Source organism: Gekko japonicus, unplaced genomic scaffold (assembly GCF_001447785.1).
Source record: "Gekko japonicus isolate JY-2015 unplaced genomic scaffold, Gekko_japonicus_V1.1 scaffold1343, whole genome shotgun sequence".
Classification (NCBI taxonomy): Eukaryota; Metazoa; Chordata; class Lepidosauria; order Squamata; family Gekkonidae; genus Gekko; species Gekko japonicus.
The window spans coordinates 186492-209764 of NW_015177054.1; the positions used below are offsets into that span (position 1 = coordinate 186492).

The 23273-nt window shown below is 45.9% G+C and overlaps 2 protein-coding genes across 2 annotated transcripts in view; one reads left to right on the forward strand and one right to left on the reverse strand.

The window, feature by feature from the left end:
- TMEM204 (transmembrane protein 204) overlaps positions 1–18158 on the reverse strand; it is a 61494-nt gene extending 43336 nt beyond the window's left edge. Inside the window, exon 1 of the mRNA XM_015428126.1 lies at positions 17879–18158. Coding sequence (XP_015283612.1) covers positions 17879–18158 — 280 coding nt within the window. The remainder of the gene's footprint in view (positions 1–17878) is intronic.
- Positions 1–23273, forward strand: part of IFT140 (intraflagellar transport 140) — a 120918-nt gene that overhangs the window by 80513 nt on the left and 17132 nt on the right. The gene's annotated exons all lie outside the window — the stretch shown is intronic.

Genomic DNA, 23273 nt, shown 5'->3' on the forward strand with positions numbered 1-23273 from the left:
TCTAATTTCAAGAAGTACTGGGGGGTAGGAGGAGTTGCGGTGGCTCAAGTGGTTAAGATGCTGAACTGCAGGCTGTGGAAGGTCAGTAGTTCAGCAGTTTTAGACCCGGGTGCCGTATGATGGAGTGAGCTCCCATCTCTAGTTCCAGCTCCTGCCAACCTAGCAGTTCGAAAGCAAGACATTGCAAGTAGATAAATAGGGACCACTTCGGTGGGAAGGTAACAGCGTTCTGTGCGCCTTGGTGTTTAGTTATGCCGGCCACATGACCGCGGAAACGTCTTCGGACAGCGCTGGCTCTTCGGCTTTGAAACGGAGATGAGCACCGCAACCCTAGAGTCGGATTCAACTGGCTTTCGACCAAGGGAACCTTTACCTTTACCTTTTACTGGGGGTAGGGGGAACTAGTTCCAAGTTGCTTAACCAGCCTGGCCACAGTAGATGTGTACATTTCACTGGGAGTGTTGTAGGCATCTATCAGGATGTTCCCATAATGAACAAAATTTGTACACACACACACCCCGTCCACCCTAATGAGGGCCACCAAGGCAGTTAACAATTTAAAGCAAGTTTTCTTTTAAATTTTGCTGTTTAAATCCCATCCTCCAAACACACATCATTTAAACAATTAAAAACAGAGTTAAAATGTGTACATGACATAAAATCAGCAATTAGAGCATTGGTTCGGAAGGGGGGATCAATGAGGGAACGCCAAATGAACTAAAACGTGTACACCTGCTGACAGAAGACAGCAAGACTTTTTTTACTAGACCAAACAAATTAGCACAAAGCACTGTGCAGGCTTTCACGCCCACCAGGACTCTTCATCAGGCTGGATGTTACAAGATTTTAAAATCTGAAAGGATGGAAAGCAGATTTCATAGGGGTCACTGCTTAAGGGTCTGATCTTGCCAGCTACTTCAGTGAGATGCTTAACTTTATTGCTGTGGTGTAGGGTTCTCTGGGAAGCTTGGTTCAGTCAATCTCCAGCCTTTGTTCTTTTACTGAAATACTGAGGAAACCAGTGCTTCTTCAAGATCTGCTCTCCACCGTTCTATCTTTCTAAATCTTTTAACATCCATTCCAGTGAAAAATCCTGGTGAGTTTGAAAGCTTGCACAGTACTTCACCCAAAGAGTGATTAACACTTGGAATTCACTGCCACAGGAAGTGGTGGTGGCTACAAGCATGGATGGCTTCAAAAGGGAATTAGATAAGCAAATGGAGCAGAGGTCCATCAGTGGCTATTAGCCACAAGGTATAGATAGGGACTCTGGGGCAAGTGATGCTCTGTCTTCTTGGTGCTAGGGGGGGTCAACAGTGGGAGGGCGTCTAATGTCCTGGCCCCACTGGTGGACCTCCTGATAGCACCTGGTATTTCTGGCCACTGTGTGACACAGAGTGTTGGACTGGATGGGCTTTGGCCTGATCCAACATTGGCATCTCTTATGTTCTTATGTTCTTACTTTGTGCTAATTTGGTCGGTCCAGTAAAAGGTATTATGTGGATTTTGTTCTCACTTTGAGGATTTGGAGAGAAAGGCAGGGAATAAGTGAAGTAAATTTATGTAATTATATGTTCATGGAGGCTACTGAGCTATTTAAATAGTAGAAGCGAATGCTTCCTTAATATTTGAAGGGAAGTACTTCAGTTACTATCTGACCAGTGCTGCCCCTTTCTCTTTCCGCTGCCAGCTCGGAGCTCTCCAGAAGCACACGGGTTGAATGGCTGATACATCCACTCCTACAAGCCATCAGCACATGTCAGCACTTCCAGTCATCATTTGCCCACTTTTGAGCAAGCATATCGCCATTTGGAAGCAAACATGAGCCATTGAGGGATTCTTTCCCCCCCTTTACTTTTTTTTAAAAGGCACAGCTGTGCTTTTGGGAGACACACCCATTCCTTAAGAAGCATGAGAACGCAGTGGCAGACCTATGTTTGTTTTGGAAAGGAGACACTCACAAGGAAAGCTTCCCGACATTGTTCCAGAATGTGCACATCTCCTCTCTGAAACCTATATGTGTGGATTTTTTTCCTGTTTCAGGGGCTCTGATGCTTCTCAAGGCTTGACAGACTCTTAAGAGCTCCCAGGTTTTTTTTTTTGGAATGGAACATCAAGATGGGATGCAGCTTTAAAAGCAGTGTCTTGGAGGTGAGCATCACTTTCACACAGTGTTTTTGGTCTCCTGTGGGGCCAAGCCACTGGATTATGCCATTGCATCCCTCTGAGCACTGCATTTCCACAGTTCTCCATGTTGCCTTCGAGTTAAGATGACACTTGTCTGCTAGCTAACACCATGATACAGGGCCAAGCTATCAGTCATTTACTGGAGATCCCATTTGGGGAAATGTTGTGGCTAATTAACCTTCCATTTTTCTGCCACAGGTTAGTGGGAGAGAGGTGGGGAGAGAGAGAGAGAGAGAGAGAGAGAGAGAGAGAGAGAATGAGTATAATTCCGCAGAAATCCAGTTCCACGCCACTTATAGAACTTTGGCAAGAAGGGATGTTGGACTTAGATTTAAAAGAGGATAGAGTGTTTTCCAGAGGAAACAACTGCAAGAAACATGAGAACATATGTTTGGACTCTTTGCTGCTATATGGATTCTGTTGATAAGTTATTGGTTTTGGGGGGGGGGGGGACATTTGCTGGGAATTTTTCATCTTGTCTAGTTTGAATAATAATTATTTTTTTTTTAAGAAGAAAGCAAGAGTTGTTATTTTAGCCCTCCTTCTTAGGTTACACAAGTGGCTTTGTGTTGTGTGGGAAGCTCCTTTCATGTCGCCACTGCTGCCACTGCAGCAGGTGAAAGGAGATACAATGATTGACGCTGACAGGATCATGCTTGAAGGATCCCATAACCTGGGTCAGGAGATGCCTGAGTGAAGGACACACACCTGCGTTCCCCTTTGTTTGTTGGGCCACAGAGATGATGCAGGACATTTGGTGGTGGCAGCAGCTATGCATTTCATGGCATGGCTATTTCTTGTTCAGATCCATGTGTGGTGCAGTAAGATGCTACTCTTATCTAATGGTGCTTGTGCAGCTGGATCAGCTGCACGTTTAGCATAACAGGGCTTATTCCCAAGCAAGCCTGCATAGGATTTCAGCCTCTTTCATTTACAATAGCAGACAAAGCGGGACCAGTTAGGTCTGGCTGGCACACAAATTCCCAAATCGACTCAGATTCCCATTTCCTCCTTCATTATGTGAAGTAGACCGAGCAGATACCTGGGTTATGGGATAATTTGATTCTGACGTAGATGAACACAGGCTTTATTTAGTTACGTTAAATGACATCCCCAGGGAGAACTGTGCTGTGCAAATGTAAGATACTCAGATCAGACAAATGTTATGTTGTTCCTGTGGGGTAACAAAATAAAAATGATCTCATCTAGAAATCTAATTACGCCGGTGTCCTTAAACATACATCTGCATTGGAGTCTTTTGTTTTTGTTCCTTTTTTTGTCAGTGTCAGGATTTGTTGTTATAAAACTTGAGCAGTGCTGTATTTGCCAAGTGGTCAGGTTTTTTAAATAGAACCCGTCTAGTCATGTTCAATGTAATGCATTTGTGGAGGAAAACCATGTATTGCAGGCACCAGGCCGGGTTCATAGGAGGCTCGGCTTGTAGTGGCTTTGTGAGTGCGTGTTTTGGCTTTCTTCCTTTGATTGTGCCACTGTGCCGTGCAATAGCCCGGTCTGTGGATTACTAATGCCAAGAGAGCTGCTCCTGGCAGTCCTGAAACTCCAGTGATCAGAGTTCAAAACAAAGTAATGAAGATTTGAACTGGCTTGAGGCATCTGGCTGAAGCTGCCCTAGGTAAGGAGCGTTTCACACTCCGGAGGAAAGTGATGGCTTTTAGCGGAGGGGACTCTAAAGCTTTCACTAGCCAGAAAGGGCCCTGGGTTATTAGGTGAGCAAAGGGCATTCCTGGCAAAGGACATGCACAACATTGTTACTGTGCAGCATGATTCCTAGAAGGGTTTCTTTTTTTCTAATTGGAGGACAGTTTGCAGTATTGAAGGCCTGTGGCAATACACAGCCTGATTATATGCCTTCAGTGGGGCGGTGCTCCCTGACTGCATAGTGTGGGGCTGTCACTTAGATCTCTTCCTCCCTTACACCTTACATCTGCAACTATGGACCGAGCTGTAATGCCCACACGCCCTGCATGATGGATGGGGAGCTGACATTTTCTGCACTGGTACCACCGGACTTCCTTGGGACCAACTACAGGACAAGGTCACCCCCAAGGAACTGACTGTTACCATCATGAGATTTATTTGGGGACCATCCTGTTTCCATGGAACACTTTGCTTTTATCTGTGTTATCTAATGGTTTTATTGCTTTTATTATGTTTTACGTGGGCTCTGCCCCTTGTAAGCCGCCCTGAGCCCGCTCACGGGGAGGGCGGGGTAAAAATGTCAAAAATAAATAAATAAATATGGGTATGGGATTGGATCAAGAGTAAGCAGGCAATTTCTACCAATTTCACCCCTACCACTGCAGACCCTCATTGTTGTTCCTCAGGGTGCATTATCCCTCAAAAGCAGCATTTTGTGGAGGGTATATGGGGGGAGGAGGCAAGAAAAGTTCCCTTCTGATAGAAAGCTTAGTTTGGATCCAACCAGCTGAATGGTTGCATTGGATTCTTCCCAAAGAGGTCTGCTGCTTAATAGGGTGAGACCTGTTTGGTGCAGTGATTTGGAGCATGGACTTTAATCTTGGAGAAAGGAGTTCGATTCCCTACTCCTCCACATGCAGCTGCTGGTGTGACCTTGGGTCAGTCATAAGTTCTCTCGGAGCTGTTCTCTCACGAGCAGTTCTCTCAGAGCTCTCTCAGGCCCACCTACTTCACAGGGTGTCTGTCGTGGGGAGGGGAAGGGAAAGGAGATTGTAAGCCACTCTGAGAGACTCCTTCAGGTAGTGAAGGGCAAGGGTATAAATCCAATCTCTTCTCTTCTCCTTTTCTGTGCCTCTGAACAGGTAGTATCGTACAGTTTCCTGGTCATTTCCTATGCAGAAAATGCCTGCTGGATTTATGTGAAACTGTCTCAGATGGGCCCGGGTTCAGATCGGTGACCCCGTGACCAGATTTGAGAGCCATATTGTGGTGTAGTGGTTAAGAGTGTTGGATTAATAACCGGGAGACCCAGGTTCGAATCCCCACTTGTGCCTTGGAAGGTCACTGGGTGATCTTGGGCTAGTCACCCTCTCTCCGCCTAGCCTATCTCACAGGGTCATTGTCAGGATAAAACGGAGGAAAGAGGAGAATGAAGTAAGCCATCAGGCCTGTAGCCAGAAAATGTTTTTTGGGGGGAGGGCAAATGAGTATTTTGGGGGGTGGCACCCGCTGTTTTTGACCACTGTGTGACAGAGTGTTGGACTGGATGAGCCATTGGCCTGATCCAACATTGGCTTCTCTTATGTTCTTAGTATAGTGGTAGTCAATCCATCATTATTTATTACTTATTTATTTATTTATACTTTACTGGCAATTTGCCAATTTTCTACTGGAGACTCAAGGTCGATTAGATGGTAATCAAATAGCATGAGAGATCTAATAAGCAATGCAATAGGACTAGGATTGCAAACATTATAAACGTTCAAAAAAGCATCAGATATGCTGTGTCGAGCAATGCAAAAAATGGAATTACAATGCTGTAAGAGCATGATAGAGCATATAACAAATCAATAATATATAGCATACACTGTGGCATAGACTACAGTCCTGTTCTGTATTAACTTTATGAATATGACCTCCCAAACAACTTGTTTTACATAGTCTGCAGAATGACAAAAGCGTTGGGAGCCTTTCTTCCGGTTACTGAAACTGTAAATACAACCTTCTCTTCTCTCTAACTCACTAGCTCAAGGCTTCTAATAGTGCCACCCAACAAATGGGTACAGTCAGCAACTGCCCAAACACGTGCATTTTCTGTTGTGGCTCCCATTTGTTTGAATGGCCTTTCTGAGTCAGGAAAGCTTCCATACTTGTGTCATTCTGCCAACTGTGTAAAACTGAATGGTTCAAGAGGGCATTTTTATAATATATAGCAGTGATGGCGAACGTTTTAGAGACCGAGTGCCCAAACTGCGACCCAAAACCCACTTATTTATTGCAAAGTGCCAACACGGCAATTTAACCTGAATACTGAGGTTCTACTTTAGAAAAAACAACTCATACATTAACTTAAGATGATCCAAACAAAGTAAGGAAAGCAATCCCAAATGCTTTCATTGACTTAAAATGATTTGGCAGAGAATTCGACACTTTAATGATGGTCTGGGCCTGGCTGGGGCGATGGCACACGTGCCCACGGAGAGGGCTCTGAGTGCCACTTCTGGCATCGTGCCATAGGTTTGCCACCACTGATATATAGGATAATGGAATGGTTCAGGAAGGAGGTTTTATAAAAGGAACAGGACTATGGACTATATCATGGTATATTATGTACTATCTGTTTGCTGTATGTATTCTCCTGCTCTTGCTGCATTGCTTTCTGCTTTTGTAATACTGCTTTCTGCATTGTTTTGACATATCAGGTGTAATGATTTTTGCTCTGTTTCAAATTGCTGTACTCCTAGTCGTATTGCATTGTTCATTAGACATCTCATCTGAATGATTGCATTGATTTACACTGTGTAGTCCATTTTCAGTCTCAGTGAGAAAGGCAGACTATAACCAAAGTAAATAAATAAATAATATGCATAAGATCAGGCTGTGAGTAGGATTCTTTTCTAAGTGAACAGACATAAGGTCAAGCAACAATGGTATGATCCCTGAGGTGCCCACAGGTGAGGTATCATTTCCCAGCAACCTTCCATCTTTAGAGCAAACACCATAACCCACACCTGTGAATAAGATTCCTATGGGGTAGCGTGCATTAGCAAAAGAAGATATGTGCTCACTTTTCTCTGAGCCTAGATCCCTTATTATTTGTCTCCTGTTCTGTCGAAAAGAATTTCCTCAGCAATAAGAGTTCTACAGGACTATTGTGAAACACTGTTCCACTTTCTGTCTTTTTCTTCTGAGTCTGCTATAGCTCCATTTTTATCCCTTCATTCCTTAATCTCTCTCTCTCTCTCTCTCTGTCTCTCTCCGTCTCTCTCCTTTACTCCAACGTGATTTTACTCCCCTTCCCCACCCCCACCCCGGCATTTTAAATCAGGACTCTTCAGCCCAGCTAACTGCTAATTTTGTTCTAGCCAATTGTGTAGAGAATTCACTCTTGGAAGATTTATGACTGGATTCACCCCTTTCCCACCTCAACGACTTCATTTTTAATGTAGAAAATTAACCCTTGAGAGACGTGTGACAGATTTCACACCAATCCCTAGTGCTGATTGGAGGGACAATTGTTGATGAGGCGCCATCCCTTTTTGCACAACTTTGGCTATGGGCCTGAAGTCGCTTTGAGTCCCCATTGGGGAGAAGGGCAGGGTATAAATGAATTAAATAAATGAATTTGCTAGATACGGTAACAGTGGTGGATTCTATTCTTCGGCGCTCGGCCTTCCTTATAGTCCAACTCTCGCAGCCATACATGACTACTGGGAATACCATTGCTTGGACCATGCGTATTTTTGTTGGCAGGGTGATGTCTCTACTTTTTATCATGCTGTTTAGGTTCGCCATCGCTTTCCTCCCAAGGAGCAGGCGTCTTTTAATTTCATGGCTGCAGTCACAGTCTGCGGTGATTTGGGATCCCAGGAACGTGAAGTCTGTCACTACTTTCACGACTTCCCCTTCTATTTGCCAAGGAGTGATGGGACCGGATGCCATGATCTTAGTTTTTTTGATGTTGAGCTTCAAGCCCACTTTTGCGCTCTCCTCTTTTATCCTGAGCAAGAGGCTCTTTAGGTCCTCTTCACTTTCTGCCATCAGAGTGGTATCGTCTGCATATCTGAGGTTGTTGATCTTTTCCCCAGGAATCTTAATTCCCGCTTGTGATTAATCCAGGCCAGCATTTCGCATGATGTACTCTGCCTATATATTAAATAAGCAAGGATGCAATGAATATGAAACTGAGCAAACTTCAGAGGACAGCGGAAGACAGGAGGGCCTGGCGGGATCTAGTCCATGGGGTCGCGAAGAGTCGGACTCGACTGTGCGACTGAACAACAAAAATGCACTACTTGTAACGTGGGTCGGCTTGACTGGGACTCTGCCGTGGTTATTGCCCATAGCCTCTTTCCTCTTGTAAATTTGTTCTGGGCTCTAAGAAGATTATGGTGCCCTGGAGTGTCTGCCCAGTAATATCTGGCCTCTATTTTGAGCTTCTGCTGGGTTTTGTCTGGCCGCTTTCCAAAGAGAAATATCAGGGACATGGCTAATGAGTCCTGGCATTGTCTGAGCTGCCGCCTCTGTAAACAGTTTCCAGTCTCTCATTCCCACATAGAGCTCTGCCTCTGGCCTCACCCCCCCATATTTCAGATTGAAAATGTACTTATGTAAATCATACAGTGAAGACAGGCAGATGTGTATATTTAGCCCTCATGAGAGTCACGTACTCGGCCATCAATATTGCGCCACTCCCCATCTCGAAGCATACTTGACCCCAAGAGTTCTAATAAGGGAAGACCTCCATGGCTCCGTGGTTCTTTCTCTGGGAAATGGGATTTCACATTGCTCACACCGCTTGCCTCTTTCCTGTGTCTTCAAGATCCCTGAGAACCTTCTGCAGCCCCTGCTCCCGTACCCCTTCTTCAATTTCCCTTCTGTCCTTGAAATGGCACTGCAGCTGCAAAGAAGCTTTAGGCTGTGTTATGCCTTGAATGGGATTCCTTTGCAAGTGAGTCTGGGCCATCTATCTGTCTGTAGACAGCACTTAGCATAATAGTGTCTCAGTGACCTGACTATCAGCTTCTCATTCTGAGCTACAGTGAGAGCTGCTGAACAAAGGAACCCTTGTCCCACTCAACATCTGCAGTGGCGAGTGCTTCCTTAAAAGAGAAGTGAGCTTTACTGGAAATCATTCCCAGGCTTGTATTACGCAGCTAAAAGAATCGGTGAGCAAGCTGCAACCAGAGAATAATGGCTTTGTTAAATACTTGACGATGTCGGACTCCGAATAAAAAGTGGCCTCAGGTCACAAGAATATATGAGCCGGAGGCTAAAAAACTGAGCTAGCTCACACTAACTCAGCTTAGAAGGAACACTACTGGTGGGATTTCTGACTAATTTTCAGGCTCACGGCCAATCCTAGCACCTTTTGAAAATCGTCTTCTTTGTCAGATTAACTTGATTCACCAGGAGTGCCAGTTTGGCTTCACAGTATCAAGGGAGGTTTTGTTGTCAGCTCATGGTGGAAATTCATGTAGAATCTGGACTTGTGGGGTACATCCAGGGGTCATTTCGTAGAAAAAGAGGTGCAGGAGCTCATTAGCATAACTCATTTGCATATGTCACACTCCCTGACATCACCGGAAGTGTGTCAGAAGGCAACACCCACCGCTCAGGCTCCACTGGACTGTTGTGGATTGCTAGCTATTGGGGGGGGGGAACGTGCAGCTCTGTCCTCGCAGAGGAGGGAGAGCTTGTACCTGAATAAAACTTGGTCTTAAAGGTGCCATTGGACTGTTTTGGACTGGGGGGCCGGGGGGAGCTCTGCAACTTACCTGGCTGCTTCTTGCTCTGACTGAGGGCTGCTGGGAGCAGGGGGTGGGGCTTGTTGCATGTGCCCGCCCCCTGGGCTCTTTACTGCCGGAGCTCCGCTCCTGTGCGCTCCTGCAGGAAATGACCCCTGGGTACATCACATGCTGAGCTGCCACTGTGGGTCTCACAAACCAGGACAGTAAGGCGGTAGCCACAGATAGGTAAACATCACCCCTAAGACAGTTAGGTTCCTTGTGTGTCTCTATGGGGTGTACAGATTGTTGCCTTATGATGGAAAAGGCAGACATGGGAATTTATCCAGATCCTTGCTGGGGGGGTGGGGATAGCCTTCAGGTAGCTTGGAGATGGCTCTGGTTTATGTTGCCAGATACAAAAAAGACATTAGAGACCAAAATGCAGATGAAAGGATTATCAGGAAAACAACAAGTGTGGCTCATAGCCAAGGATGACAGGAAGGTATCTTTATGGATGCAGTTTATCAGTTAGAGCCTGACTTGATGGGAAGGAGGGTGGGGTATATAAATTGAATAAATAAATAAATAAAACAATTGTTTACCTATGGAAAGTGAGTTTACATGTGGATGGTGAAGCAGCCAACAGTCTGAAATGGGACCAATTAATATGCTCTATCTTCTTGTTTGAAATGTGTTATTAATGTTTTAATTGTTTTATCTTGATGTTTCTATGAATGATGTACATCGCCCAGAGCCCTGCACTGCAGGGATTGGGCAATTAACAAATGTAATAAATAAATAAAACTGGAATAGCACAATCATGATTAAAGGTAGCAAAAATGTGTGTTGACAAAGTACGTGCATAAATGTAGAGTGTGTTACTTAAGAATATATACCCTGTTTCCCCAAAAATAAAACCTACCCAAAAAATAAGCCCTAGCAGGATTTCTATGCATTTGTGGTATAAGCCCTAGTGTGTCTTCTTGAGAAAAAATAAATATAAGACAGTGTCTTATTTTCGGGGAAACACGGTATGTAAAAGTAATCCTGCAGGGTTTTCTATTTTATTTTACAAGGAAGAAATTAACTAGGAATGCATGCCCAGTTGAGATGGCTGGATTATACTAAAGAGGATTTGGAGATTTTTTTTTAAAAAAAATCAGCTTGCATATACCTGTGGAGGATGAACAGTATAATGGACCAGTGTTGCTGTCCTGTATCTCTATGTAGAAGGAAGAGCTGATACTTTATATTCTTTGAAGTTTGTTGAAGCCTGAAGGAGTTGTCTGTAATCATTAAAGAAAATGGATGCAAAGATTCTCTAATAGGATTACTGTGCTGAACCCTGGATGAACCTAAGAAGCATTGCTGGGGTAGTTTAATTAGTGGGTATGGGTAGAGGGACGCTGCGGTGGCTCAAGTGGTTAAGACGCTGGACTGCAGGCTGTGGAAGGTCAGTAGTTCAGCAGTTCGAGACCCGAGTTGCCGCAGGACGGAGTGAGCTCCCGTCTCTAGTTCCAGCTCCTGCCAACCTAGCAGTTCGAAAGCAAGAAGTTGCAAGTAGATAAATAGGGACCACTTCGGTGGGAAGGTCACAGCGTTCCGTGCGCCTTGGTGTTTAGTCACGCCGGCCACATGACCACGGAAACGTCTTCGGACAGCGCTGGCTCTTCGGCTTTGAAACGGAGATGAGCACCACAACCCTAGAGTCGGATTCGACTGGCTTTCGAGCAAGGGAGACCTTTACCTTTTAGAGGGAAGTCTGTGGTTTCTTAGGTGTCATGACAAGCCTGACAAAGGCCATTAGGAACAGGCTGCTGCAGGATTCTGTTCCGAGAGCTGCTCAAAGCCACACTTCTGCTGCTGCTTTGTGCACAGGTCAGTGGAGGCCAGCCCCTGGGCATAGCTATGGAGCAGTCAGATGTGCTGTTCTTTAAGCATCGCTAGGCTGAAGATGTGTATTACAGAAGGGTGAGACAATAGAGCTTTGTGCAGAAACTTCATTCCTTCACTTGGATTGTGTTGTCTCGATTGGGACAGGCAAGCACCAGCTGATATGACCTGGTGCTGGACCTGGTGATATGACCTGCAGTGCTGGACCTGGATCAGGGAGGCTGCACTGAGCTGAGAAAGAGTTAGGGCCGTGTGGCTGCACATGTGCTTTGCCCGCCAGAGGGCCTAGGTTTAGTCCACTAGATGGAAAGATCTTCAGGAGGTTGTGGGGGGAGGCTGCCATGACCGAACGAATGAGGAGAAGAGTTCTCTGCTTGGAGATAGTGAAACGTCCGCAGAAGGGGCCTAGCCTAGTCATTGCCCCGCTGTGCTGGTTCTTGATGTGTAGGAACCTCACTGTGCTGGGAGCTGGTGTAGCAATAGCAGCCAACAAAGCGAGCAATAAGTTGCAAGGCTCTCGTTTGCCTTCAAGGCTGTGAGCAAACTTCTCTCTCCCTCTCAGCCATAGCATCGTTTGGCATAGGGATAATACTGGCCTACTTTGCAGGGCTCTTATATGTCAGGTACTCTGAATACATGGCAAATCCTGTATAAGTGCTACATGTAGTTATAATATTTATCGTATGATTCCCCACCTGCAGTCTGAGAATAACTGTGGCACAGGTTTGCCATCTCAATGAAGACAGACGTTGTTGACTTACTTTATACCTCACTTTTCTCCCCAATAAGGACTCAAAACATCACGCTCCCCTTCTCCATGTTATCCCCACAACAACCCTGTGAAGTAGACTAGGCTGAGAGCGTACAATCTTGTTCTAGTACCAAATCTACCGTTTCAGATTGGAAAAAACAAACAAGCAAGCAAACATGGGAGGAAGGTTTAACACACCTCCCCATTCCCAGTCCAAGCTGGGGTTCCACACAACTACTTAAGGGGGGGGGGGTTATCCAGTTGGCAGCACTATACAGTAGGAGCCGTTGCCATTACTGTTTCTGTTTTCATTTGGGGTCTGTTCTGGGTGGAGGAAAGGCGATGGAACATGGTAAGGTAAAAACTGGGGAAACAGAGAAGGATCTGTGCAAGAGACCGAGGCTCCAGCCTATACAGGATTCTGTTCAAAGCTCCCTTTGGCTTCTAAACCTTCGACATAAGGTTTACTGGGACTGTGGCTGGATGTTCTCCCTCTTTTGTCACTATGTTATTCTGCAGACTTGATCAATAGTGACAGTTCTTGGCTTCAGCCATTGCTGGTAACCTATGAGGACTAGTAACTTGCTGTGTGTGTGTTTTTTTTTTTAAATGCAAGCTGGCATTCTTGCTCCCAAGTGCTTTCATTCCACTGAGTGCAGTGCAGATGCTCTGTTCCTCCGCTCAACAATTGTGAGAGGACTACCCTTTCCTTGTTTTTCTGTCGAGACTGTGGCTAGGGTTTCTCCATGTTTTACCAATATGTTGTTCTGCAAACTCAAGCAGTGCTGGCAGTTCTTGGCTTAAGTCACTGCCAGCACAGGGGTTTAGAGCCCAGCTTTCTGGAAGGAAAACCTTAACTTGGACTGGATAGCTGCACTCAACACTAACTGGTGATCACCATCAGATGCATTGCAATGAGACGTTCAGACTCACCTCTACAACCATGAGAGCAAGAGGGTTGCTTTAAAAAAAAAACAATTTGGCCTTTGCAGCATTCTAACAAAACTCCCTTGAGGGGCATAAGAGAGTTTAGGGGCGCTAGCAGTTGTCTGTCCCAGACACAGGACTGCTTAGCCAATGGTCGGTGGTTTTGCTTGCATGCTTGTTCTCTGTTCATTATGATGGATCTCTGGTGAAACATTCCTCCATGAGTCATTTCTCCATGAAGTCACCTGGTCAGGGGAGGAAGGGGAGCAACCAATGTGGTGTAGTGGTTAGAGTGTCACACTAGGCTCCTGAAGACCCAGGTTTGAATCCCCACTTTGTGATGGAAGCTTGCTGGGTGACCTTGGGCCAGTTGCCCGCTCTCAGCCTAACCTACCTCACAGCACTGTTGTTGTGAGGATAAAATAGAAGAGGGTATAAATGAAATGGGGGGAATTAATAAATTTTTAACTCACTAAAACAGCCAACCATGGGCAAAATTTTGCAGATCCACCCACAATGGCACACAGCATCTACTTCCATGCTTGCTTGCAACTGAGAATGTCCTACTGGAAGAGATATGAGGGGAAGAGATGTCGCCCTATAAGCAGCTCTCTGGATGTTCTGCAGCTGGCAGATTTACTCCCAGTTTGCATTTCTCCTTCTGCCACCTCTCTTCCTCTTCCCCCTCTTCCTCCAAAGCCATGCCAAGACAAAAACAGAATGCATGTCTTTGCTCTCCCGATTAATAAGATTTATAGGCACAAAATTATGTGGAACTTGATAACAGTGCAGTTCTCTCCATTTTCAGTGATTCTGAGCAATAGATTTTGGATGTAAGTATAAAGCTGAAAGGGACCTCAAGGGTCATCTAGTCATCTAGTAATTTCCTGCAGGAGTGCACAGGAGCGGAGCTCCGGCAGTAAAGAGCCCAGGGGGCGGGCACATGCAACAAGCCCCACCCCCTGCTCCCAGCAGCCCTCAGTCAGAGCAAGAAGCAGCCAGGTAAGTTGCAGACCCCCCCCCGGCCCCCCAGTCCAAAACAGTCCAGTGGCACCTTTAAGACCAAGTTTTATTCAGGCACAAGCTCTCCCTCCTCTGCGAGGACAGATCTGCATGTCCCCACCCCAATAGCTAGCAATCCAAAACAGTCCAGTGGAGCCTGAGTGGTGGGTATTGCCTTCTGACATACTTCCGGTGATGTCGGGGGTGTGGCATATGCAAATGAGTTATGCTAATGAGTTATGCTAATGAGCTCCTGCTGCACCTCTTTTTCTACAAAATGACCCCTGATCTAGTCCAACCCCCTGCACAGTGCAGGAAATTCGCAACTATCTTCCCTGGCTACCTCTCCAGTGACCCCCGATACATGCCTGAAGGAAGGCAAAAAACCTCCAGGATCCCTGGGGCAATCTGACCTGGAGGGGAATTCCTTCCTGATCCTGAAGTGGCAATCAGCATTACCCTAGGCATGTAAGAAAAAGACCACGAGAGCCAAGCCTCGGCTCATCCCTTCCTGACCTCCCTCTCACAATCTGCCTAAATTCACAGAAACAGCAGTGCTGTCAGATGGCCATCTAGCCTCTGCTTAAAAACGTCCAAAGAAGGAGAGCCCACCATCTCTCAAGGGAGCTTGTTCCAGTGAAGAACCCCTCTAACTGTCAGGAAGTTCTTCCTAATGCTTAGCCAAATACCCTTTTGATTTAACTTCAATCCGTTGATTCTTGTCCAGCCTTCTGGGGCAACAGAAAACAACTCTACTCCATTTTCTATACGACAGCTCTTCAAACACTTGAAGATGGCCCTCCTATCACCCCTCAATTGTCTCCTCTCCAGCCTAAACCTCTCCAGCTCCTTCCGCCTTTCCTCAAAGGACTTGGTCTCCAGACCCCTCACCATCTTCATCGCTCCCCTCTGGACACACAGAGGATGGAGAGTTCTGCATTCTAAAAATCTTAGGTTGTATTTTTTTTTAAGGAGCAGGTTTCCAGTTCTCATGACTATAAACCTCGTTTTGAAATGTCTGGTCCAATCTCAAAAGCCAGAGGTCCTGGGAGGGAGGACCTCTCTTGCCGCTTTTCATGTCTAGCAGGGACAGAGTCACGTGTGTGCCAAAGAAGCAAATGTATATAAATTTGTCGTTGGAACTGCAGAGTTGTACCCTTCTTTGGTCTCCCATCACCCATAAAGGTAAAGGTAAAGGTTCCCTTGCTCAAAAGCCAGTCGAATCCGACGGTAGGGTTGCGGTGCTCATCTCCGTTTCAAAGCCGAAGAGCTAGCGCTGTCCGAAGACATTTCCGTGGTCATGTGGCCAGCATGACTAAACACCAAGGCGCACGGAATGCTGTCCCCTTCCCACCGAAGTGGTCCCTATTTATCTACTTGCAATTTCTTGCTTTCGAACTGCTAGGTTGGCAGGAGCTGGAACTAGAGATGGGAGCTCACTCCATCATGCGGCACACTTGGGTCTCGAACTGCTGAACTACCGACCTTCCACAGCCTGCAGTTCAGCGTCTTAACCACTTGAGCCACCGCAGCTCCTAAGTCATCCCATGACCCATAGTTATGACATTTTAAATGATGTGCGGATAAGGGTGGTTGTTCACCGAATTGCTCATTGCTGATTTGTCCTGCTACAAATAGCTAGGCACAGCAAAAGATGGTAGTGTTTAGCATCACTTCTGCCATAGAGCACTTCTGGCGGCAGCCTCAAAACGTAGCGTAGGGCTTCTTTTCTTTTGTCTTTACTCTCTTATCCATTCTGGGATTGATTCGGACTCTCTTTGGCACCAGTGAGAGAGGAACTGGATCATCACACCTCAATTGGAAGGAGTGACCTCCAGGCCAGAGGATTTGGTTGTGTCCGTTAAGAGGGCAATAAGAGCTGCTTTGGGAAGGCAGTCGTGCCACTGGTGGACCCCTCTTGGCAAGGTCTGTCTGGCTAGATGATTGTGTGTCTCCCCTGAACATGTGCCTGTGCTTTTCTGCAGTGTGCAAAATGTTGCCACCTGGTGACCTAGAAACAACATTGTCTCTGGATCGAGACAGTGTGTGACTGCAATAAAGAAGGCCAGTGCTATGCTGGGGATTATTAGGAAGGGTATTGAAAACAGATCAGCCAATATCATAATGCCCCTATATAAATCAATGGTGCAACCTCATTTGGAATACTGTGTGCAGTTCTGGTCACCACACCTTAAAAAGGATATTATAGCTTTGGGAAAAGTGCAGAAAAGGGCAACTCGAATGATAAAGGGGTTGGAACACTTTCCCTATGAGGAAAGGTTAAGGCGCTTAGGGCTCTTTAGCTTGGAGAAACGACGACTGAGGGGTGACATGATTGAGGTTTATAAGATTATGCATGGGAAAGAGCAGGTAGAGAAAGAGGTACTTTTCTCCCTTTCTCACAATACAAGAACTCGTGGGCACTCCATGAAATTGCTGAGCGGTCGGGTTAGAACGGATAAAAGGAAGTCCTTCTTCACCCAAAGAGTGATGAACACAGGGAATTCACTGCCACAGGAAGTGGTGGCGGCTACAAGCATGGACGGCTTCAAAAGGGAATTAGATAAGCATATGGAACAGAGGTCCATCAGTGGCTATTAGCCACAAGGTATAGATAGGGGCTCTGGGGCAAGTGATGCTCTGTCTTCTTGGTGCTTGGAGGGGGGAGTCAACAGTGGGAGGGCTTCTAATGTCCTGGCCCCACTGGTGGACCTCCTGATGGCACCTGGTATTTCTGGTCACTGGCCATACACAGTGTATGGCCATACACAGTTTCTGGCCATACACAGTGTTGGACTGGATGGGCCTTTGGCCTGATCCAACATTGGCATCTCTTATGTTCTCTTATGTTCTTATGATCATGATGCAAAGTTGCACTTAGTCTCTTTCCAACTTCATTACTACTTAAAAAAGAAACAAAATACTGCTGTGTCTGCAGTGGAAGACCTGTGTGGGAGGAAGGGGCAGAGGAGGACCTTCTCCTTTGGATTGGTTGTGTTTACATTGCACTGTTCTTTCGTTGTTTAACCCTTTCCCCCTCCAGCAGCCCCCCCCAATTGCTTTTTTTACCACACAAGAGAAAAGATCTTTGCAGAGCTCCCCCGAAGGAGGGGGGGGCAACCATGGAAGAGAGGGTTTTTTTGGCAGAAAAACGCATGAGTGGAAAGAGTTAAGAATCCTGCATTCATTTGCAGCCCCTCTGGCTGCATTTTGTAAAATGAAACACAAGTCATGGAGCAGCTACTTCCTGCCTCCTTTGGCTTTTGCCTCCAGCTCAAAACTGGGAAGCGGGGGCTGTCAGCCTGAGAGCTTCCTTTGTCTAAGGGCACTTGCACCACTTCTTGGTTATAAATCAATGTGCTGGGAAGCAGCAGCTGGCAATGAAGACCCAAGGTCAGTTAAGGGCTGGGCTTATTCAACAGGTAGACACCTGGTGTTATGCTCAGGATCTGCTCAGCTGGCTCTCCCTCTGCCCAGGTGTGTCACCTCCCCCCCCCACCACCAAGCCACCCCCGTCATGCTTTCTGTTCTCTTTCTGTCAAGTCTTTTCCTTGCTTACTGGGCTTCTGGAGCTGAGAAACCACATGCAAGCACTTGGCACTTTCCAGGCTGAGCAGAGAGACGGGAAGTGCTTTGGAGTTCGGGTTGCTTCATCGGGCACAAGGGCATCATCTGATGCTCTCTAAGAAGGAATGCATAACATACGAGAAGGGCAAAAGGGAAAACTTACGTTTGACAGTGCTACGAGACTCTTGGAACCCAGCTGGCTCTGAACCCCAGCCCAAGGATTCGCATTCGCGCTCCTCCCCTTGCCCATGCCTGGCACCTGTGCCCGCACCTCCTCTTCCCTTCTCTGCCAGCCAGCACATCTTCCACAGTCCCACGCTGCGCTTGCGCCCATCCTCCAAGGTCTGGTACACCCAGTTGGGGGTAAAGGCGGCGGCATTGTTGAGAATAAGCGAGACCAGAGCCACCAACACGGCTGTGGCTACCAGTTTCTGGACAGTCATAGCTGACTGTCATCGGCCTCCGGCAAGCCTCTCTTTGCAGAAGATCCAAGACTCTCCGTCAGCCGTGGCACATTGACTTGGAACTTCAGGCAAGAAAGGTGGGTGCCGGACGACGTTATGAATGGCTAGAGAACATCACCATTCATTCTCAAAGTCAACTCCTAGGATGTTTCCGATTGCACAGAGGTGAATGGTTTAATCAGACGGGAGAAATCCATATTAAAAAATGCAGGAACGAGGTTTCCAGAATGCCGTCTTGCGCTTTATCCCCCTTCCTGCACTTTGAGCAGAGCCAACCCGGTGAAGAACTGAAAGGCAAGGAAGTGCATTCTTTCTGAGGCAGATTTTGATAGACAATTTTGCAGCGTTCCTGAGACCACCAAATGAAACAAAGCCACTTGCAAATTCGCTGGGCACCTGAGTCTTCTGGAGCGCAGCTGGGAGGGCAGACAGAAATCCCTGTTAGGTAGTGATGGCTCTGAAATGGTTCTCAGCTTCAGGATTCAGAACATTTCCCCCCAAATGCAGTAAAAATTTCTTTCTTAAAGCCAAGGCAAATTCCAAGTGAAAAGCATGTATCCCAAAGGAGCCCAGGACGGCCAACGTATTCCGAGGAATCCGCTCCGGCTCCGGCTCCTCTCCGAATGGCAGAGCCACGAGCGGCAGAAGCAGGAAAGCAGAACCTCTGCTGCAAGGAAGTTTTTTCCCCTCTCCTATCTCTCAATGGAGAGGAAATGGTTGTTTTTTTGTGGCTGTTTTTGGTGAGCCTCAGGGCGTAGCCCTCGATGGCAACAAACAGAGCCACTGCCACAGCAGTCAGATGTGAACAGGATGTGTTTCCTGAAAGGAAAAGACTAGGAAGACTTCCAAAGCCCAGTCTCTCTCTCTCTTTCTCTCCACCCCCCAGGCCTCCCACCTCATTCCAGTATCCTCCTTCCTCCCCCCCCTCCTCTTCTGTGTCTCCAGAGTTCAATGATATTGTGTGAGCAGGATTAGTTCTACAGGTGTTGCGTGAAAGGGCCTCTTGGGTATCGTGGCAGAGGGCAGGTGTTGTTGCAATGCCTTGCCCCTATCATGTGTCAGACTTGACAGTTTGGGGTTAAGCCACCCTTTGTATCCAGTGAATCTGGAGGTATATGGGCCCCACCCCCCAAAAGCATTGGTTTAAGAATAGTATAAACAAAACCTCTGAGATGCAAAGACACAAAAGGTTATTTTAAAGAAACTATCCCATATCCCGCATGACAAAAGTGATCTGACTTAATCAGCTGTTGGGGTTTAGTATATTTTAGCATGCTTGAAGCTGCACTCCGAAAAGCAGTCATTCCACAAATGGTACTGACATTTTTATGAGCCTTCAGGACATTCGAGCAACTGCTTTGGCACTCTAGAAGTTCTGTGAATATTGCTGCACCTTCGTGCTTTAAAATGTTCCAAAATGTACCTCTGTTGTGTCACATTAGTGAAAAGTAGGCACAATGAGGATTTGTCATGCTGCATGTGAGTGTGTCACAAAAACAGCATATCATTTATGACTAGCAACTGCAATTTTATCAGTCTACCTAAAATTTTGGATGACGCACACCATCTCCGACTCTTTTCTGAACTGGATACGTGGAATACATCAAGAAGAAGAAGAAGAAGAAGAAGAAGAAGAAGAGATTGGATTTATACCCCGCCCTTCACTTGGAGTCTCAGAGCGGCTTACAAACTCCTTTCCCTTCCCCTCCCCACAACAGACACCCTGGGAGGTAGGTGGGGCTGAGAGAACTCTGACACAAACTGCTCTTTTTCAAGGACAGACGAGAAGAAGGCTAACAGCCAGGAGCCCTCTGAATCAAACTGGCCCTAACTGCAGTTGTCATTTATGTCGAACTTGCCATATATTGACAGCTCTGTGGACTGGTCAACTATCAGTCCCATTTTACAAATGGAGGCCGAGATAGTGTGGAAAGCTTTGGTCTTCTGTGAATGGCTGGGCATATGGTCCGTGATGGGGAGGGTGGGAGAGAACTTGCCATGATCCATCAGCTCTCCACTGCAGCATCTGGCCTTCATTAGGACTGCTCACTCTAGCTGATAGAGTGCAGATGTGAGCTAGTGTTCCAAAGGTAAACTCAGGAAATTCTTGGAGTTGGGGTTCAGGGGATTGGGCTTTAATATGGAACAGGCAAAACATCAGACTTTGGTAATAGAAGAAGAAGAAGAAGAAGAGGAGGAGGAGGAGGAGGAGGAGGAGGAGGAGGTTTTATACTCCGCCCTTCACTTGGAGTCTCAGAGCGGCTTACAAACTCCTTTCCCTTCCCCTCCCCACAACAGACACCCTGTGAGGTGGGTGGGGCTGAGAGAACTCTGACACAAACTGCTCTTTTTCAAGGACAGCTGTGCCAGAGCTTGTGACTGACCCAAGGTCACATCAGCAGGTGCACGTGGAGGAGTGGGGAATCAAACCCGGTTCTCCCAGATTAGAGTCCGCACACTTAGCCACTACACCAAACTGGCTCTCCTAGACACAATGGTAAAAGCGGCAACCCTCAGGAGTTCAGTACCATGTGACATCACCAAAGACCCAATTGACCTTGTGTCTTCTTTTTTTAAAAAAATATTCTTTTTATTAGATTTACCATAACAAACAAACTAACAAATAAACAAACAGGAAAAAACCCAAGGACATTAAACAGTAGTTTTCTGCAACAAAAAGAGATACATATCACATATTTGTTCTCATTTTAACAATGCTTTCAATGATACTTAAATGCATAGTTCTAGCAGTTTATAGCATCCAACATAACCATTGACCCCTGATATAAAGTTCTTCGGATCTACATTTCTACCCAGTAATATTTCTTGGCAAAATACCTTCAGCACTCATTCTTATCCATTAGCTTTACAGGTCACTAATCTAAACTGAGCCCCGCGTTTCTATTTCTATTCTTTAGGTTTAAATACCAACCATTGCTTTATCAACCATTTCCTGATCAGTAATTATACCGTGCTGTTCTAAAACTCAGTTCTCTCGATATCCCAGGAAAAGTACTTATTCTTTATTCTCTTGCCTAGTCATTATTTTCATGTCTCTTTAAGTCCATTTTTTTAAACCCTACAGATTGTGTATAACCTTCCATTCCAGTAACCTTCACTTATCTAGTTCATTCTTTGTACATTTCTTCTTACTGATCCCCGTTCTTAACAATTAAAGAGTACCAATACCCATGGAGTGGAAATGAAAAATAATACAGCCTATTATTCAAGCCTATTTCGTTCCCCCACACACATTTCTCTTATCAATTGTTTTGTATCCATGCTTCCCCACTAAGAGGAGTTTCAACATTTTTTGTCTCCATTAATTAGATAACTAAACAGTAATAACACAAATAAGCATTTAAAGCATACCTCTAACTACAAAAATATACTAGAATACATTGTGGGAGTCTCTACATTTCTTTCATTATATTCACCAGATGAGGGAGAGGGAGTAAGTAAAATAAAGGGGAAAGAAAGTTTGCTCTACCACGTAGTGCACAACACCTATATCTTCCCCTTCTTTTGCTTTCTGGGCTACCTTTTTCTCAATAACTAAACTTAAATGTCTTACTTCTTTGTATTCATCAGTTTTAACTTCCATGTTTTGTCTTTCCTGTTTCAATGACTTTGTTTTCAATTTTCTGTTAAGTCTATTATTTTTCCTTGGAGAACGCTTCTCTCTTTTTGTCCTTGGCTTATTCACCTTTCCATGATTTTGTTGTCGGGAGGTTCCTTTTTTCAGACTCACCACCAAAGAGTGTTTTGCCGAACTCTTTAAATGACACTTTTGGTGGTTCTCTTCTCCACTAACAACAGTGTGCTCTGTAACTCCTTTTCTTGTCCGAAGTTCTGCTCCTTATCCAAATTCACCCCATTTCATTGGGGCTGTAACAATTCCTCTTTCCTTTTCCCATTCAAGTTTGAGTTCAGGAGATTTTCAAAGGCGTTTTTGCATGCTGTTTCAACTGCCTGTCGCACTTCGTCAAAAAGAAATCCTTTAAATTGCTCCACGGTGAGCTGGTCAATTTCTATGTTTAGCATATCTAACTCTTCCTCGTCTCCTTCAGCTACTTCGCCGTTCTCCCCTGCCGCCACCATTTCCTTGCCTATTCCTTTGCTCCTATGCAATTCTTAGCTGCCATTACAAAGTTTGGAGATATTCCTAAAGGATTATTTAGTAGAGGTCTTCACTTAAACGTTGCTAGGTCCCCGCGTATTCTTCTTTGTTGCTATATATTGTTATATTCATCCAAAGTTTTAAACGGGCAGTCACAGCTTAAATGTAACAAGGCGAACCCTGTTACTCCCATCTCCATTTCCGCTTCAAGACGAAACCGTTCTGGCTGTGCTTACCGCCGTTTGCACGTTTCCAGGCCAAGTCTTCTGCCTCCAGCCTCCCTCCGAGAGGTCTGGCGAAACCCCCATAGATCCCGGGGATCCTAGGGGGCTCCAAAGAAATGAAGGAGGACAGGGCCAGTCGGGAGCGTCCCGACTGAGCTCCTGTGGTGCTGCACCGCTGCCTGGAAGTCTGACCTTGTGTCTTCCGTGACTTTTGTCCAGTGGGTTTTTTCGTGTTCATGTTGGTCTCTCTTGTAATGGTAGGCTTCATTATGTATCTCAGCGGCATGCACCAGTGCTCTGATAATTCAGTACCTGGTGCAATGTTCTCTCTAAGCATGGAGTGAGCAGAAATTCTACTTTGTGAGCTACTGGCATTAAAGTTGTGAGCGAGCAATTTGGCTCCTGCATCACTTAGTTTGCTCTGGAGCCCTCCTTCCTGAGCTAAGACAAAAATGTGTGAGCCGGAGGCTAAAAAACTGAGCTAGCTCACACTAACTCAGCTTAGAAGGAACACTACTGGTGGGACACCAAGTTATTTCTGACTAATTTTCAGGCTTACGGCCAGTCCTAGCACCTTTTGAAAATCGTCTTCTTTGTCAGATTAACTTGATTCACCAGGAGTGCCAGTTTGGCTTCACAGTATCAAGGGAGTTTTTGTTGTCAGCTCATGGTGGAAATTCATGTAGAATCTGGACTTGTGGGGTACATCACATGCTGAGCTGCCACAGTGGGTCTCACAAACCAGGACGG